This window comes from Bidens hawaiensis, unplaced genomic scaffold (genome assembly GCF_021521415.1).
Source record: "Bidens hawaiensis isolate Kalapana, Puna unplaced genomic scaffold, B.hawaiensis_p1.1 tig00000904_1, whole genome shotgun sequence".
In the NCBI taxonomy this organism is placed as follows: Eukaryota; Viridiplantae; Streptophyta; class Magnoliopsida; order Asterales; family Asteraceae; genus Bidens; species Bidens hawaiensis.
The window spans coordinates 1,001,207-1,021,905 of NW_027491052.1; the positions used below are offsets into that span (position 1 = coordinate 1,001,207).

The following is a 20,699-nucleotide window of genomic DNA, read 5'->3' on the forward strand; positions in this document are numbered from 1 at the left end:
CTCCATGTTGACTCCAATGAAGTTAATGGGATCATTACAATCCTAGGAGGCTCGTCTCATTAGCCGATCCAAAGAAAAAGGAGAGAAGGTTGAAGAACAGGCACTGCAGACACCAAACTGAGGCTTTCAATCAAATTACCCAACAGGAAGAGGTCGTAGTTCTTCAAGGGGTAGAGGCCAAGGTTGAACCGGAGACCGTAACAAACTCCCTTAGTGTCATATCTGCAACAAGTACGGTCACCTAAAACGTGATTGTTGGTATAACAAGGATAATCAAGCCTAGGTTGTTACTGATGAGACTCCAACTAAAGAACCAGAAGAAGAACAACATCTCTTTATGATGTTTACGGATAGCCTTGATGAGCATTCCAATCACCTTTGGTTCTTGGACTCCAGTTGTTTTCATCATATGACCGGTGTGAAGGAAAGTTTCACTCAACTTGATGAGTCATTCACTGAAGAAGTAAATCTTGGTGATAAAAAGAAATTAATGGTGGAAGGTAAAGGAACTGTACGTATCAACTTGGCTAATGGTAGTCGCGGGTTACTTGAAGATGTCTACTACATACCGAGATTAAAGTACAATCTCTTAAGCGTAGGCCAGCTGATGAAGAAGGGATATGCCATCATGTTTGATGAAGGGAAATGTGTGATCAAGAACAAGCAAACAGGAGTTGAGCTCATGCATATTAAGGTGGCAAAGAACAACATGTTCATAGTTGATGCTTCCAAAGTCATCTACCAACAAAACCCTTCTCATGATGGTAGACATGCAGACTCTCATTTGTGGCACTTAAGGTATGGACACTAACACTTTCAAGGTTTGAAATCGCTATGAGAGAAAAATATGGTTCTTGGTCTTCCAAGGGTACAACTTATTAATTCTTGTGAGGGTTGTATTCTTGGGAAACTAAACCAGCAGCCCTACTCTTCTCACTCTTGGAAAGCAACCAAGCCACTTGAACTAGTCCATGCAGACTTATGTTGTGAGATGCAAGTGAAAACTTGGGTGGCAGCCTGTATTATCTTCTACTCATTGATGACTTCTCAAGAATGAGTTGGGTATATTTTTTAAAAAACAAATCTCAAGCCTTTGACAAATTTAAAATCTTTAAAAATTTGGTTGAAAAGGAAAGTGAACATCACATCAAGGTCCTTAGAACTGATCAAGGTGGTGAGTTTTGCTCTAATGAATTTAATCTTATTTGTGATAACAATGGGATTAAAAGAGAACTCACTGTTTCATATACTCAACGTAACGGAGTGGTGGAATGAAACAATCGGACAGTTATGGGGATGACATGATGTATGTTAAAAGAAAGAGGCATGCCAAATTGTTTTTTGGCTGAGGGGGTTGCCGCTACTGTCTACTTGCTTAATTGTGCAACAACAAGTGCAATTCAAGATAAAACACCTTAAGAATCTTGGTGTGGACATAGACCATCTGTGCATCATTTCAAAATATTTGGATGCATTGCTTATGGCCATGTTCCTGTCCATCAAAGAAGAAAGTTAAATGATAGGGCAGAAAAATGCATTTTCCTTGGTTATTCTCATTAAAGTAAAGGGTATAGGCTATATAACCCTATTACAAAAAAAAATCCAAGTTAAAAGAAATGTGGTATTTTTTGAAAATGCTAGTCGACAATGGAAGCATGGAGATAAGTCAAAGGACCTTGGGTTCGATGTAGCATGGGAAGACCCATTTCCCTTGTCATTTCTTGAAGAGCCTCATGTGATTGATAATGACACATCAATGGGTGAAGGTCAAACATCTTCATCTATACCTTCTAATACAAGTACCATAAATAGCCTTATTTCACCTAATATTCACCAGTCCACTGCATCCCCTTCTTCCACTGCATCCCCTTCTTTAACTCCTACAAGCTCACCCTATATTACCTCACAAATACCTATGGCACCTACCAATTCTTTGACCACTCAACCTAATATATGCTCAGATCCCAACTACCCAAATATTCCTTCAAAAAGATAAAACAAAATTCCTACATGGCTACAAGATTATGAAAGTGGAGAGGGGCTATCAGATGAAGAAGCTCACTTTCTTGCCCTCTCCATTTCTGACCCTACCACTTTTTGTGAGGCTGCTAAGAAACCTGAATGGCAGAATGCAATGGATAATGAGCTCGCAGCAATTGAAAAGCATGACACTTGGGAATTGGTTAGTTTACCTTCTGGAAAAAACGTAGTTGGGTTAAAATGGCTTATAAGACAAAAATTGGAGCATACGGGAAGATCATGAAGTATAAAAGCAAGGTTGGTTGTAAAGGGATACTCACAACAGTATGGGATCGACTACCCAGAGACTTTTGCTCCGGTTGCTCTATCGGGTTGTCATAGTTGTTGCTGCTCAAAGAGGTTGGAAACTACATCAATTAGATGTAAAGACAGCCTTCTTATATGGTGAGCTAACTAAAGAAATTTATGTAAATCAACCTGAAGGGTTTGAGAAGGTTGGAAGTGAAGACAAAGTGTATCATTTGAAGAAGGCCTTGTATGGGCTCAAACAAGCCCCACGGGCCTGGTACTCTAGAATTGATGGGTACTTTACTCAAAATGGCTATGTTAGAAGCAACAACGAGCCAACTTTGTATGTTAAGAAGGTGGATAATGAGATAATATATGTGTGTTTATATGTAGATGACATCTTTTATACTAGCTCACTTGCACAACTACTAAAGGAGTTCAAAGAAGGTATGGAGCGTGAGTTTGAAATGTCCGATATGGGACTGCTAAAGCTCTTTTTGGGTTTGGAAGTAAAACAAACTTCTAAAGGGGTGTTCTCATCACAAGAAAAGTATGCTAAGTCAGGTAAGTCCCTTATTACCAAGGTTGGCATAGAAGACTATCATGTTGAAAACACACCTATGAATGCAAATGAAAGATTGCTTCGTGATGACAAGGCAGAAAAAACAAATGAGACTTTATTTAGAAGCCTAGTTGGTGTTTTTGAAACAACTCAGTTTTTCCACGTACAGATTCAAACCCGTTACTCAACTCGTTTTATGGTTTGAGAAATTTTAACAATAAAAAAAGTTCACATTTATCGAGAAATTTCTATACAATTTATATTTATCCATTATGTTGATTTAAAATATAGTTAACTTTCAAAAATGTACATTTTTAACCCAAAAGTAAACTTTAATTCTTATCTATTTCCATTACCAAACTTCAGGGATTGAAATGCAAAATTTTCATATCCTTTTATAACCCATTTTACCAGATCCGTTAACCATGATCCCAGACCCGTATAACCACACCAGTGAATCTGTTTAGTTTACTTGAACCTCAATTAACGATCAAAACTAGGAATTTAATCAAACTTGTGATTATTCTTGCCATATTTGGCCTAACCGTCATAACCAATTAGGAAACAAGATCAAACCAAACGCGAATTGATTTATTCTAATAACCGTCATACCCTAAAAATCGATTATATAACTTACGCATGATCTTAATTCAATTTATTCCGTTTGCACACCCCCGAGACCAGCGCAAGACAAACCCCATAGTTAATTGGGTTATCAAAGTCTGTAATACCCTGTTCCTCGTCCTCCCTTTCAGCCACTGTTAAATCACGATTAACCTGTGATTAATCAACGATTCAGGTAATTAAAGCATGCATCTGGTTCGTCTAACATCGTATAATCTTAACCCTAACGTCCATTGAATTAACATTGAACAGATTGATCGATTTCATAATTAGGGTTTATGATTTAAAACTGCTTGCTTAGATTAATTATTTAAATTGTATTTACCTTGTTTATTTGTTGCACACACACACAAATTCCGAGGTTATGCCTCAACTTTCAAAATATTTTTAAATCCTCTTAATTTTTGGTAGATTATATTTTATTGTGGGAAATTCCTTAAGAATTCCCGTGTTTTGCTCCTTCACCTTGAAGCGTAGGGGTATGACAAATCTCGTACAACCATAACTTCAAGTGGTACTCGTAATCGGCTAAACGGTTGCGTGGTAAACATAACCGGCTAAACGGTTATACTTCCAAATTGTGTTTTTAAATTATTTTAAATGCTTAGTTGGGTGAAAAATCCATGGAAATCCATGGACACTCCAACTATTCATTTCTTTAAACCGTTTTCAATTTGATTTTCGGTTGGAACGTATCATCCGGGGTGGTTCCCTATATACACCAACTGCTCATATTTAATTCGTGATTCGATATTTAGTTGGGTCAGTTAAATGCCATGTAACGCTCATGGTCCGATCAACTCCATTGATTCGATAATTCATTAATTAGTTGGGTCAGTTAAACGCCATGTACACGCTCATTGGCTGACCAACTCAATTGTTTATTACTCGTTATTTGAAATTGGGCCAACAAATTGCCATAAAACGCTCATGGGAGGCCAATTCACAAACTTTATATCGCTTTATTTAGTTGGGCCATTTAAATTGTCATGGAAAGCTCATGGGAGGCCAACTCATTGAACATGTTTCGTTATTTAAATTGGGTTCTTGAGCTACCATGGGAAGCCCATGGAAAGCCCAACCCAATAACATTTTACTTTTGAATTTTGGTAAACATTATTTATTAAATTAAACATCTCAAGAAAATTATTCACATTATTTTCAATTCCGACTCGTCCTCGAGTCTTCACTAGTACCAATTCATATACATACATATACATATACATACGCATCCCCATTATTTCATATCAACTCATTCCTACAACTCACCTGTCATCCTACACATTTTCATCCTTGGTTCTCGTAGAATGTCTTCCCTAGGAAATCATCGTTGTAATCAACTTCGTTCACCTGTTTCTCGTGATTGTTGTTCAACTACTAGAATCGACAAGGAGTTTGCTGATGTATTCCGTTAACCAAAACGATCCCAACCTCGACAAAACTAAAATACACTGAACAAGAAATCTTATACCAACTCATATCCGTTAAAATATTATTTAAATTATATTTTCTTATTTATATCCATGTCCTCAAACTATAAATTTCTAAGTACATTTAAATCTTTATCCTCAACTTTAAACTATAAATATTTTATTATCTCTTATTTTCCTCAATATCATGATGGTTTTCACAACTTATTTTTCACTTTATAAATCTTTATTATTAAAATTCAATTATTGTAAATTTTATCATTATTAAACTAAGTTATGTATTCTCTAAATTTAATTTCCATTTTTTATTAAAAAAGTTTCCATTAATTAATTTAACTTTTATTATTAAATTGACTTCTGATTGAACCTTCATCGTAAAAATTTCAACTCCCTACTTTAATTTTTTTTTGAAAAAATTTTGAACGTTTTAAATGATAAATTCATAGTGTTAGAATAGTCATGGTGGTTCATGCATTTCTAGCCTTGCATTTATCTTATTTTATGCTTCAATTTAAGTTAGAATTTATTATTTATTCAAATTTCCATTATTGATAATTCAAATTACTTACTTCCTAATATTTGTAACGATTTTATGAAGAAGGAAAAATCCATGAATTCCCAATTTAATCTAATTAAATTACCTACTTTATATTTTATCTAATTCTAAAGGTTTAATTGGAATAGGACTATCTTGGTGGTTCGGGAATATCCGTTTCCCAATTTAATCTATTAACGATGTACATTTTCGCATTATCATTAATATTTAAATTATTAACTATTATAATATTTTAGAATATCTTAATCGAATTAATCTCATCTCAAAATCACAAACTTGAAAGGCTATAATTTTATATTAACTTCTATTTGGATCTCATAAGTTCTAAACTGACTAAACTCGACTCGCCAAATAAACTTATATTCTCGATCTTAAGAACTTCATTCATAAAGAATACGATCTTTAAGGACTCCGCATGCCATTAACTATTTGTTATAAATTAAGCCTTTGCGTAATTCATCCCCTGAATACAATTACTTTATCGAAGTTAATCTATTAGGATCTTGTATCTCCATCTCATTTCCTAAATCTCGATTATCACAATAACATCTGTTTCACCAAATCTATTTTCTTCAATTTTCAAAATTTTACTTTTAAAAGCAAAAGAGTTCTTCGAAATCTCACGGTTTTATTAATTCAACTAGAACATTTATTAATTATAATTTGGAATTATATTTAGGATTATCAAAACAATTTTTTTCTCTTAAAATTTTATTTTCAATGTTTTATAACCCACATGATGGAACTAATTATGTGGACCATCCGACGATAAGAATAATTATGGATGCATACATAATTATCCAAGTCCTCGCATGGAAATCATAATATGTACAATTGTGTGTCATGATCTATAATCTAAGGTAGCTAGGGTAACGGTACGAATGATGAGATGATAAGGACACGGTGGATACGCCGCCGGTACATCCTATATATAAAGTGCTCTTATCGGATTGCCATTTGAAGCATTGCTTCGGTTATTGGAAGTTCTATGTTATGATATTTTCTTAAAACTTTAATTTATTTTCAAAACGATAATGTTTTGGTTTTCCTTAATTTCGGGACGAAATTTCCTAAAGTAGGGGAGACTGTAACAACTCGGTTTTTCTGTGTACAGATTCAAACCCATTACTCGACCCGTTTTATGGATCGAGAAATTTTAACAATAAAAAGTTCACGTTTATTGAGGAATTTCTATACAATTTATATTTATTCATTTTGTTGATAATATATGCAAATTTTTCATATCCTTTTATAACCCATTTTACCAGATCCGTTAACCATGATCCCAGACCCGTATAACCACACCCGTGAATCCGTTTAGTTTACTTGAACCTCAATTAACGATCAAAACTAGGAATTTAATCAAACTTGTGATTATTCTTGCCATATTCGGCCTAACCGTCATAACCAATTAGGAAACAAGATCAAACCAAACGCGAATTGATTTATTCTAATAACCGTCATACCCTAAAAATTGATTATATAACTTACACTTGATCTTAATTCAATTTATTCCGTCTGCACACCCCAAGACCAGCGCAAGACAAACCCCCATAGTTAATTGGGTTATCGAAGTCTGTAATACCCTGTTCCTCGTCCTCCCTTGCCGCCACTGTTAAATCACGATTAACCTGTGATTAATCAACGATTCAGGTAATTAAAGCATGCATCTGGTTCGTCTAACATCGTATAATCTTAACCCTAAAGTCAATTGAATTAACATTGAACAGATTGATCGATTTCATAATTAGGGTTTATGATTTAAAACTGGTTATAAGTACTTCAGTATATATATATATCCATTTACAAACTTTAAACAACTGACACACCAGCTCAGTTGGCTGGTGTGTGTGTGTGTTCAACTCAGGGAGTCGGTTGAGGTCGCGGGTTCGAGTCTGGCCGGCCGTATTTTTGGCTATATTTTTTATCTTTATTGTTTTAATGATTTTAAATGATATATAATATATTATAAGTAATATTAATTATTAAATAAACAATATTTTGTCAAACTGACATCATAAAGTTAAACTTATCGTGTCGGCTAGTTTCGTTACAAGTTTTCGTGTGTGTGTGTGTGTGTATATATATCTTATTAATAATAAATCGTTATATTTTATTTAAACCGACACTAATATTGGACTCATCGTTGTTAAAGTGTTTTCATCAATTTGCTCATATTTATTATAAACATATAAAATAGGTGTGTATATATATATATAGGGAGAGGATCAAGAGAAAACTTATCTTTAGAGAGAAAACTTAAAAACTCATAAAGAATTATTTTTAATTAAATATAAAAAAATATTTTTAAATTTCCGTTTTTGCCATTATTCTTATATTTTGGTCCCCTTCACTCGAAAAATTAAAAAAAAAATTAAAAAAAACCGCTGTAATGCACATACGTATTACTGTGTGAAACCGTTGTATTACACATGTGTATTACTATGTATTTTTAAGCTCAATAGTGTTTAGTTGTATATATTCAATATTTGTGTATTGTATATGTGTAGTAGTGTTGTATTATATGAAAAAAAATAATAAAATAAAAGTCGATGTAGTGCACATGTGTGTTAATATTGTATTACACATACGTACTAATGTGTAATCGATGTGCGTATTAGTCTTATTCACCATATATAAAATAGTGTATATCAAATATGTGCAATAGTGTTGTATATTATACAATACAAACACTTTTGCATACATGCAATGCACACCATTACACATGTGCACTACACCGACGAGGTTACCGACAAGTTTTTTTTTTTAGAACCAATAACAAAATATAAGAATAATAATGGAAAAAACAGAAACTTCAAAAAAAATTGTAAAAAAAAGTTAAAAATAGTTTTTAGGTGTTTTTAGGAGTTTTTAAGTTTTCTCTTTAAGAGAAGTTTTCACCGGATCTCACCCCTATATATATATATATATATATATATATACACATATATGCATTATTTTTAAAACAAAACTATAATAAATGTATTGAAGGTGTTAATTATATTTTTACCATCGAATTTTGTTAAAATATAAATTTTATGTTAATTATATATTTAAACCGTTTATCATTATATATCTCAACTCATATTTATTCAAAAACTAATTATTCGTAAGTTCGATTATACGATAAACAATGATTTTATAATTAAACGACAATAAAAATCCGTAAAGATCAATCGTTCAATCCATAATATACCAATCATAATTGTAACTCAATCCACATCGAAATTCTAAATTCATTATACGTGTTACGTCATTTATAATTCGTTCATAATATTATATTATTTAATTAGGATTCTTGTCAATAATTCTCGAAGAGTGTGATTTCCACTTTCTTGACGTATTCATTCCCGTTTGGCTTAATCGATTTGGTGACTTTTATCATTCCCCTATTTTACTCAATTTTCACAACGTTTTGGGGACATGCGTATATCATACTATATATATACATATCTATACATACATATCAACAAATATCAAACGTGTAATTGTGTGCGATTAATCAAATCTACTTGTTATGTGCTTATTTGTTTTTGTATGCAATCATTTGACATATCCCCTTGGAGAGGGTTCTCATTCTATTGACCATCGCCCGATTCGCTTGGCAACGGTCTTATTCTCATTCTTATTTGCTCATGGTTGATTTACCGGCGCCCGATTCGCTTGGCAATGGTTTAGTCGACAACTTATTTGCTTATGGTTTGATTTACTTACCGCATTTATTACGTTTTGCTTATTTATTATATTAACATTATTTTTGGTGTCAAAATTGGTGATAAACTCACTCAACATGTTTGTTGACAAAACTCCATTTTCTACGCATATGCAGGTTACTTGAAGTTGAAGTATGGACATTTAGAAAGACCTTAGGGTTACATTGAAGACAAAACTTGAATTTAAATGATTGTATATTTTTATTTGAATTGTATTGTTGTATTGAATCTTGTGTGCACATTTGGAATAAAATAATTAAATAGATATTATCACATTTACATTATGATAGTATCTTCGAGCTGTGAGCAATCGGATCACGCCCCGGCATTTCCGCCTTAGGTTGGGGTGTGATAGGTTTAATTTATTTTACCAGGCCCGAGAGTTTGATTTCACGGTTCGTGTAAGCTCCATCTAAGTTACACCTGGGTGCTGCCGGACGAGTTTTAAAGTATGTGGCAAGTACAATTGGTTATCGGATTTGGTATGAGAAAGGTGTTCCCATCTGGTTAGTTGGATACTCAGATAGTGATTGGGCAAGTTCCATCGATGATAGGAAAAGCATTTTCGCGAGTGTTTTCTCTCTTGGAAGCGGAGCAATGACATGGAGCTCTAAAAAACAGAATACGGTCGCACTCTCAAGCATAGAGACTAAGTATGTAGCGTCCTCAGTAGCCACATGTCAGGCCATATGGTTAAGAAGAATTTTAAGCGATTTGGATGTGGTACAAGAAACCCCTACAGTCATTTTCTGTGACAATCAATCTGCCATTAACCTATCCAAGAATCCAATCATGCATGGTCGCTCCAAACGTATAGAGATCAAACATCATTGCATTCGTGACATGGTGGCCGAACAAGAAATTTGCCTGGAGTATTATGGTACTAATATGCAAGTTGCAGATGTCTTGACTAAGGCTTTAGCTCATGAAAAGTTTGTTCAATTCCGTCATCTTTTGGGAGTTGAGGAGTTTGAAGCAAAAGGGATGATAAAAATGCTCCAATCCTCCACATGCAAAGTGGCTAACTAGTCAACAGTAGAAGAAGTCAGAGTATAATCGTGGGCCAAGATATCTGCATGTTAGTTTTGTTTGTTTTTTAATAAGTTTGTTTTGTTCAACATGTCCTTTGTTTTAGTATGTTTGTTATTTTCTCTTCTTATTTAAGAATGGTTCTTGTGCTCTGTAACTTCACAACAATCAAATATAAAAAAAAAAGTATTCTCTTTCCATACTCTCTTATTTTTGCTTAGAATCTATATCACTAATCTTATCAATTCTATTGTTTCAAACTTAGAGTTTGACTAAATTGGGGGGGGGGGGGGGGGGTAGGTTATTGTCATATGCAATGTTTGGGGGCTTTTTATGGTGATTTGCGGATTCATACAATATCTTCAGGTAAGATTGGCATAAAATCTGGATCTGTATCCATTTAATTTCATTCATATAAATTTTCCTTAAATCATGTTTTTCGGTAGTTACTGTCTGTGAGGAGTTTCCAAGAAACATGTTGATTTCCACTTTAATTATAGAGAGAATGAAAAGTGTTGAAGACTGCATCTCTTTTTCTGTTCTTTTTTTCAAAATTAGTTTCTTTTTACATTCTGTACTAATTTATTAAGCAGTCACATTTAATGTTGACGACTCATTTAAAAGGGAATGACCACACTCAAGTATAATAACGGTTCTTTTTTTCAGCCAAAGTTCATCTAACCCATGAGATATAAAACACACCTAAATCGCCCCCTACCAATAAATAAACAGGAAACGGTCCCAGTAACATTAAAAACGGCTACATGTTCATAAAATGGCCATTTTCTAAAAAGTTATAAAAAGGTTTTTTTATAAAGGTAGCGGGTCAAACGAGTAGTTTGTTTGGTAGAGGTTAAAACAGTCATCATGGGTTGGTCCAAACCTAACTTATTAAAAAGTTTCAAACTTTTTAATAAGTGTATGTATTAATTAATAAGAAAATGTTGAATGCTACTACAGAATGCTTTTACGTCTTCACTATTTACTACCATAACTTTTAATTTTCTTTGAATTTTTTTGCCAATATTAGAAACTTGTGATAGTGGAGCGTCCTTGATGGGCCTGTTTGGTAACAATGAAGATGTGTTTTGAAGGTTTTAGATTTGGATGGAAAGGCCATTAAATGATACTAAAGTGTATACAAGTAAACAACTGCTCCGGTGATAATATTTCTACAGTTCGTAGCAACTTGTGAGGTAATCACTTTATATAAGCTGCAAAGGCATGGTAATCACGCATGGCAATAGGCGTGCCATCACAGTATCGAATTAAAAAGATAAAATCTGAATAATGAAGTCGTCATATTCCCAATTATTATAAATAATTAAAAAATAATAATAAGATACAAGAAGTGTGAGATGAGTGTTACGGCGGTGACATTGGCGTGGTTAAAACATATAGTAGTAGTTGTTAAATACGGAGTAGATTATACATGTCGACATCTAATTTAAGTTTTGGTGAAATGCCTATTTCACAATTAATATACATTTAATTTCTTTTTTCCTTGTTAGTTTTTTTGTTTGTTTTGCAGGTTAGTCCATCATAACAGCTACTAAATGGAAATACAAGAGATATTCTCTTTGTGTATCGACTGCGTTTAGATACAAAAACTCCCCCGCCCGCTACAACAGTATGCATATGCTACAATCTGCTTGTTCAAATAAGGAACATAAGTTCTTTTTAGGATAGGTGAAATAAGAAACATAACTAATTATTGAGCATTCCAGTAATTTTATTTGTTAGTCCTTATGTTAAGTTGTAAGCTTTATTATATGTCTTAATTATTTTACAGTTTTGTAATTTTGGAGTGTCCGACTCAAAAAGGATGTATAGAGTGTGGTTATTATATCCTAAACTTCGTGAAAGAGATCGTTCATGAAGGACATCAAATACTCGTCAATAACAATGTAAGTATAATTTAGATGTTGATTATGTTTAAATTCGTGTGTTTTGACCCAAATTGTTTTAACTCGACCAAATATTGAAACTTTTTTTTTTGTTTAATTTTCTTAGGTTGGGAAGGCAAAACCGAGTACACGGATGCGGATTTTGATGCTATTTGAGAAGATTGGTCGAGTTATGCGCGCATCACAGTTTATTTTCCAGTAGTGATATATGTATGTTGTTGAATATTAACAAATTAATACTTTTGCTAACTTAGGAATATTTGTAATATTTTGACTTACGATGTGTAATATATATAGTTTAGATGCTATATTTGTGTAATTAATGTAAAAATTAGTAATTATGCAATATATATATATATATATATATATATATATAGTTTTTTTAAAAGTATACGATGGCACACATAAATGCTAGTCGTAAATTGGTGTCATAAATGTGAGTAACGAAAGCGTGTCATACATGTATGTCATAAACACATGTCACAAATGAGTGTCATTAAAGTGTGACATATAATATGGCACGCAAGTGCGTGTCATATTTTGTTTATGACTGGGGCTTCAACGACGTGCATTTGCGTGTCATCTGTACCCATCAATGACACGCAATGTGTGTCGTTAAAGGCCTTTTTCTGGTAGTGGTGTTATATGTATTCATCATGTGTTTTTACGTTTCAGGTTATTGTGTAATTGTGTTTTAGGTATTAGATGATTTGTTGTTATTTTATCAGTATATTTACATATTATTATTACACAACGGTGTTATTAGTATTTAAAATGTAACACCCGTTAATTCCGATTTCAAGAATTAAAAATTGTTGAGTGTGTACCACTCTCGGGATTGATCCGACGTTTCTCGGAGGCCTTTACGTCATCCCGGTACGCCTAATCGATTAACTTTTCTTCCAAGTTGCATTATTATTAAATTCCGGGGGCAAGAATGAAAATGTTTTATATTATAACATTAAACAAAAAAATAAAACCCTAACCCTATGCAACAGTCTGATCGGCCCCTTCCAGCCCCCCCCCCTTCATTGCTTCGACTTTTTGATCGATTCCAAGTTCCTAGAGGTAGTTCAAGGTATGTACTACAATCCCCTACACTCTTTTTGCTCACCCCTAATCGTTTTGATGCTCAATTTTGCCGAAACTTTTCATTGGACAGATTTCGATTAGAGTGCAATTGACCCACTTCCCGTGGATAAAAATTAGAGTTTCCGGTGTAGAAAGATACCCAGGTATGGCATTTACATCATATTAAAATTTCGTGGTCATTGGAGGTGTTTAGGTCGGTTAATCGATTTTAGTTCGAAAACTAGGGTTTATCGGGTGTAGAATTGCAAATTGTTGAGTTTGATGCGTTAGTTGATCGGGTGACTGACCGATTCTGTTCGTGCAGCCCTAGGGGGGTTTAAGGGCTGTGGAAAAATTATTTTTTTTGGTGCTCGGGGCTGTCGGGATTAGTGCTTCGTCAATCGAGTCGGCGGTGCGCGAATTTTCGTTTAAATGTTAAAGTAAGTGTTGTAAAACGGAACCGTCAACCCTATCAACTCGGGTGACATGATTATGATGAATGAAAAGGTTTAAGATGGAATTTGGTCCATTCGGGGCTGATTCGGTTAACAAATAGTTTTAAGGATTATTTCACGCGCATTCGACCCGATTTGACTATCTTTGGGCCTTGGGCCAAGTGTTGGGCCTTGGGCCAAAGTGTTGGGCTTGTACGGCCCATTAGGCTAGAGTGTTCCTACAGTCTAGTTTAGTAACGCGTTATGTATAATTTACAGACCCTTGCTTGTGATTTTTCCCTTAGGAACTTCCTAGCTAGTTGCAAGTGTTCGATCGATCTCAGGTGAGTTCATGATGCCCTTTTTACTCGTTTTACTTTTGGGCTAGCATGCGCACCTAAATGTTTTCTTACTTGATGAAATGTTTTTAAAAAGATTTTATATAGGCTTGCTAGTATATGGTAATCCTTGGGATGTTATATATATATATATATATACGTGTATATACATTATTTCTTGGCCTCTATATGGCGATGTTGTAGTCATTTCGACTACTGATGTTGTGTATGCCTACTTTGTGTTTGCATACACTGATGTTACGTGTTTGGGTTGTACGTTTGCTCGACCCTAATGTTATACGTGGATGATATATATATATATACTGTTATGTATATAGGGATGTTATTGAATGGATGTTTACATATACATTTTGTATATGTATGTATGAGGATGTTTAAGTTCGGTAATGATGATTAGATGGATGTACCCTTTTACTTTTAGAAAACCTTTGATATGACTATCATGATTTTACTACTGATATCTTTTACTTAAAACTTGAACTCACTCAGCTCAAGCTGACTTTGTGTGCATGTTAGTGTAAGTTTCAGGATTCGGAAGAGGATGCCTTATCGTTTGGACGTGCACGGAGCTACTTGGATGGTGAAGGGCATACTGGAAGGAAGAATTATTATGAATGTTTTATTTCAAGGAAATTTATAAAAGTTATACTTACTTTGGATTTTGGGCAAAATTCCCGGGTTTCGGGAACTTATTTCATTTTTCATGTTTTCCGCAAAATTGATACTCTGAAATGTTTGTTTTAATGGAAGAAACGGTTTTTAAGTTTAAGTATTTTTACAAGTGTTGTATATGATTACCAACTGTGGGGTTCCCGGGGTTTGGGGCCTTACATAAAAAAAACACAATGATGAGTTGAAAGACACAATAACAAGAAAAAGACAATGACAAACAGAAAAATAGACACAATGATGAAAATAGACACAGTGGTAAGCAAAAAGGCACAATGATGAAAAAAGACACAATGATAAGCAAAAAGACACAATAGGGTAAATTTTGTTTTAATTTTTATATAACAAAATGATACTCATATTGAAGATAAAAAAACGCTTGTTATTATGATGAATTTTTTTTTTAAATACCATATGAAAAAGTTATAGACGTTTTAAAATGATGAGGGAATTGACATATGACTTACATGTGGAGAGACTAAATATGTACTATTACTTTTATACTCTTTTTCCTTTGGTCTCTACTTGACACATGTCAATTAATTATGCCTTCTCACACTTCTAATTTTTATTGGACTTTGTAGAATAACTCAACCCTCCTATATATTACTTGGTAGGACTTTTATGAGTTTATCTTTATAAGACCAATACTTAGGTAATGTTTGGTATGAAAGAATAGAGGGTGGAATGGAATGAATTATTCCAATAAAATGAATTAAAACATGTTTGGTTATCATGTGGTAATGGAATAGGTTATTCCTTAAGGAATAAAACTCATTCCAATTATAGGAGTTTCATTCCTTTAAGAAGGGATGTTTTTTTTTTTTCATTCATTCAAGGAATGAAAATGACCAAATAATAATAATAAATAAATAATAATATTGTTATTATTATTATATTATAATATTATTATATTGTCAATATTATTATAGTATATTATTATTATTATTATCAATTATTGATTTGTATATTATAATATAACTAATATTATATTATAATTATTATTATATTTATTCACAACATGCGTGTGTGATTCAACATTTTTACGATTATTTTTATTTGATTAAATAATCTCGTTTTAATGCGTGGGTTTTAAAAAGTAGTTATTATGAAGATTCATATTATTAGTTATTATTATTGTTTTCTACTAATAATAATAATTAGTAAATAATAATAATAAATATTATCAGTTTATTATTATTAGTAAATAATAATAATAGTAATATTACTATTAACAATAATAATATTTACTAATAATAATATAGTTCATTCCTACATAATAACCAAACATGACAATAGAATGTAATGATCCATTTCTCCTTTGTCCATTTCATTCCATTATTCATTCCATCACCCCATACTAATCAGACCCTTGGTATGTAAAATGCGAAGTACGTGATAAAAAAATAGTTAACAGACGAATTAACATGTCCTAACAAGCATCATACTAGCCATTTTACTTTAAATCAAATCGTAATTCGTAAGTCCTAAAATGAGATAAGCAACTTTAAAACAACTTTGGGTGTCAAGATCGTCTAACAAGCATCATACTCTTTAAAATATTTCTACTTACAACTTACTATATTTTAAAACAAAATTGAATGTGTGCGGAGCTACACTTAGGTGTCGAGATCGCCCGACACTTTCGCGTTTTCTTTAGTGTATAGAATGATATTTTTGAAGGAACCAAATCCTATTTGACTGAACCCATTGATATTAAAAAAAACTTGAACCCATTTAGTAAATAATTTCTTTATAAAACTTATTACTAAAATTCTAAATGTATAAGGAAACTATAAACAAAATTGAAACCATATGAGATCAATTTGATTTTTAAACCAGTAATGGTCTAAATAAACACAGTTTTTTAATTAGGAATGCGCTAACGGTCTAAGGGCGTGTTTGGGATTGAGTTTGAAAAAATGTTTATTGGCTTATTAGCTTTTTCAAAAAGCCATTTTGAAAAGTCAGGATTTGGGGCTTTTGAAAAAATGCTTATTAACCCTTTCAAAAATCTAAAATAAGAAAGTTTTTTGTGATTGCCAAACACATTTTAATTTTTTGACATTTTGAAAACACCAATAAGCTAATAAGCATTTTTCAAACTCAATCCCAAACATGCTCTAAATAAATCCAATTACAAAATTGAAACTCATTGAGCCTACTCAATTTCATTTGATTTGAGAACTAAGTCTAGAGGTGCACAAAAAACCCGAATCCGAAACCAGACCCGAAAATTAGCCGAAACCGGTTTTTTTTATACTCGGGTTTTTAATACCCGAACCCGTATCCGACCCTACCTGTAGGGTACGGATAGGGTATGCATTTCAGTACCAAAACCCGTACCTGGAACCAGACTCGATTTATACCCAGTAATACAACCCGAAAACCAGAACCAGTTCCATACCCGGAACCGGGTTTTTCCAATACCCGAAACCAGGTTTTTCAAATACCCGATCTATACCCGAAATTACCCGAAAATACCTAAAAAAATACCCGAAAGTACCCCTAAAAACTGTAACCCCTTAAAAGAATTCACTTTATACTCGGAAAAAAACCCGAAAAAAGCCCAAAAAACCCAAAAATAGGGTTTTTTCAATACCCGAAAATAGGGTATTCAAATACCCGGTTTTAGAATACCCGGTTCGATACCCGACCCGAACCCGATGCATAGGGTATGGTTTTTAGAGAGAATACCCGGACTAGAACCCGACCCGGGTATTGCCAATACCCGAATTTCCAATACCCGGTCATACCCGAACCCGGTTCCATACCCGAACACGGGTATTTGAAAAATCCGATTTGTGCACCTCTAACTAAGTCTACCGCTTCATGCTTGTTCCATTCACGATCGTTAACTGTCAAGCCCGGTTAGGAGGGTGTGTGAGCCGGATCGTCAACAGGGGCACGTAATTTTTAAAGGCCAAAATATTTTTTATATATGTATTTAGAAATATAAAAGCTTATTAAATATTATTGGATCTTGAACCTCTTATAATTATTGGGCCCAAAATTGTTTTTTTAATCCATAATCCATTTAATCAAGTTTAAGTTGTTGGGCCCAAACCAAAATTAAAAACTAAAAGAATATAAAAATCAAGTAAAAAAATAAAAGAATTAGTGACCGATTGAAATCCCCCCTTGCCCATTCTTTCTTTGCTGTCAATAATACTAGGAGAGCTTCACAAATTACCGGTCAGTCGTTAGTATTACGGTATTTGATTTTAATATTATCTCTTTGCTATGTTTATTGTTATAACGTTAATCGCCGTTTAAAAAAATTAGCTTATGTATTTCATTAATCGTTAAGGCTTACGGGCCTTTTCATTTTGGTTCGAACAAGGTATTTAAATCCTCGGAGACGCTCTGTGTTAACTGTTAATCAAAATTCCATTCCTGGCCACGCCTCCTCCTCCTACTTGATTGCTTAACAAGTGACACGTCACCATAACTTCCTGCACGTCCTGACACAGTCAGAAGAAACCGTCGCACGACGTTTCAGATGTTTGGACTGTTCTTATCCTCACCAACCTTTCGAATTTCAAAATTCAAAATTCAAAAAGATTCAAAAGTAAGCGGGAAAATACCCCTTACCTTGGCAACCAAGTAACCATAAGACGGGTGCGGGTACAGTGTTAAGGCAAAACCCTTCACATACCTAGCACCCGCAGGGAATTGAAGCCAAGAATACCCCGGCAACAAAGTAACTATAAGACGGGTGCGGATACAGTGTTAAGGCAAAACCCTTCACATACCTAGCACCCGCAGGGAATTGACGCCAAGGGTACCTTGAAAGTAAAGTAACCGTAAGACGAGCGCGGGTACAGTGTTCAGGCAAAACCCTTCACATACCTAGCGCTCCGCAGGGAATTGAAACCAAGAAGGATCTTCTGGGCAATGCTTGCGGAAACGGAAATAACATCCCCGCAAAGCGGGAACGTCGAGAACTACATTGTTTGAGGCTCCAGGATGGAATTGGTGGTTTAAACATAATTGATCACTATGTTCAAAACTACCAAAACCTCAGGGAGAATCCACACAAGTGAGACTCAACGCTCCTGACTTGCGAGAAGGTTACATACCTACCCGCATCATACCCAAAGATCAAGCAAAAAAAAATCGGGAATTTTTGCAAGTGACATTAGGAAACCCGCGGGAAGAATCCCCACGGAGAACCTTAAAACTAAAAACCCTTCTCAAAACCCCTTGCTTAAAGTCCAAAAGTTCACCTCACTTTATTAAACATTCATGAGAAGAACATTGGACTGGGGGGACTTGAAGAGGTAGGTCCCAGCAGAGACCAGTTGGTCCCGCAAGACTCACCTTGAACAGGGACGTCTGCGCAAAGGCCATCTGCTCCCGCAGGACCCACCATGCTCATAGAATCTTACGCGCAGTACGCAAGCTGTACACGCAGGGAAAGCCTCCCAATGGTGAAGTACCCCGCCTGTTCCCGCAGTTGCGGATACAAGCCATCAGGGAAGGCTACCCGCAGACAGCAGGGCTACACGCACAAGACACTAGATACTTCAGTAGTCACATGAAGGAATGAGCAAGGCGGGAACAATCCCGCCTAAATGAGCCAGTCTGTATGATTCTGAAAGATCTTTTGTACTATACCTACCAAGGTATGGATAGGACAGACGATCTGACCAGAACAGCCCATGAGCCAATCACAGGGTGACAGCTCACCGACAACAGTGCGAGGAGGAGCACCCTCTAGTACTGTTTGTCACTATTAGCCGCTGCCTACTCACCAACCCTTACTGTGGGGCATGCGCAGCCTACAGTTGGTGGAATAGTGTTACTGTTGGCCGTAACCTATTCACCAACCAGCATGGCCTGCGTACAATCCACAGTAGGTGGGACGTGCATAATCTACAGTTGGTGGAATAGTGCAGCCGACTTTGTTACTGTTGGCCGTAACCTACCCACCAACCAGTATGGCCTGTGCATAGTCCACTGTTGGTAGAACAGGAATACTATTCAGCCGGCTGTACCTTCTAGGAAACCTACCTTCGGCTATAAATACTCCAACATCTTGGAATGGTAAGATCATCTGCTATCCAGTTATCTAGCAATCTCTTAATATACACTTATATTCAGAGCAATCTAGTCTGATTCTCACGCCGGAGGGTGGTCACAAGGAGGAACCCCCCCCCCTTCTCAGTGACGAGCTTACGGTGTTTGTTTTGCAGGTCCCCTGAAGAACAACCGTCTCTGTTGGACCTCATTCTCGTGGGAAACATTACTTAACTCCCAGATTATCTATAATCTGTACCGGGTCACTTAGTGTTTCTTCACAAGTGACAAATCCTGATTGATTATGTGAATGAATTGATTGCTCAACAAATCAATTCCAATCGCCAAATCCCCTATTGAAATCCGATTGAACTCGACAAAAGCTTTGACAATTATTGAATCCAATATGAGTCAAGGTTAATTTTTTCCTCATTTTTTCTTGTTCATCAAGCTTGATTATGTGAAATATGAATATATTATGTTTAAGTGAAAGTTTTGCTTACGCTTGATTAAATTAGTTAAGTTAGTTGCTAACTTGCTAATTTGCTATTAGGCTATTTAAGATGCTCTATTTATGTTGATATTTGAAATTTAGGGTTTATTGGCCATTACATTTTTGTATTTTATTGGGTGTCTTTTATGTGACAATGTACTTTTGTTAGATGTTTTTATATTATGTGATTCAACCTGAGTCAACCTGGAAAAGTTTGACACTGGATAGCTATAAACTCTAAGCACTGAAAAATACTAACACCATATGAAAAAAAAATTAGTTGCTCTACCACTCCACTTGAAACAACATAAGAACTTTTCTACATAATGCATTACGACCGTGCATTATTTGTACCTTGTAAGAGATATCATTGTCCATCAAATATGGCTCCAAACTAGTCATCCTCGAAGAAAGCTTTGTGTTGTTTTTGTTAAAAGTATGACTTTATAGTCAATTCATTTGTGATAATTTTATAGCTTGATGTTCTAATAACTGGTTAAACGCGTTAACGAGGTATCTTCCGGAGTTTCGGACTGGTGTATGTGATTATGTTACTGGAATG

General features: G+C 34.6%; 1 protein-coding gene across 1 annotated transcript; it reads left to right on the plus strand.

Moving 5' to 3' along the window:
- Positions 1-409: 409 nt before the first annotated feature.
- On the plus strand, positions 410-2,263 carry LOC143544872 (uncharacterized). Its single transcript, XM_077036865.1, has 3 exons — positions 410-798; positions 1,642-1,799; positions 2,022-2,263. The coding sequence occupies exons 1-3, from the start codon at positions 410-412 to the stop codon at positions 2,261-2,263; spliced, it is 789 nt and encodes a 262-aa protein (XP_076892980.1).
- Positions 2,264-20,699: the final 18,436 nt, after the last annotated feature.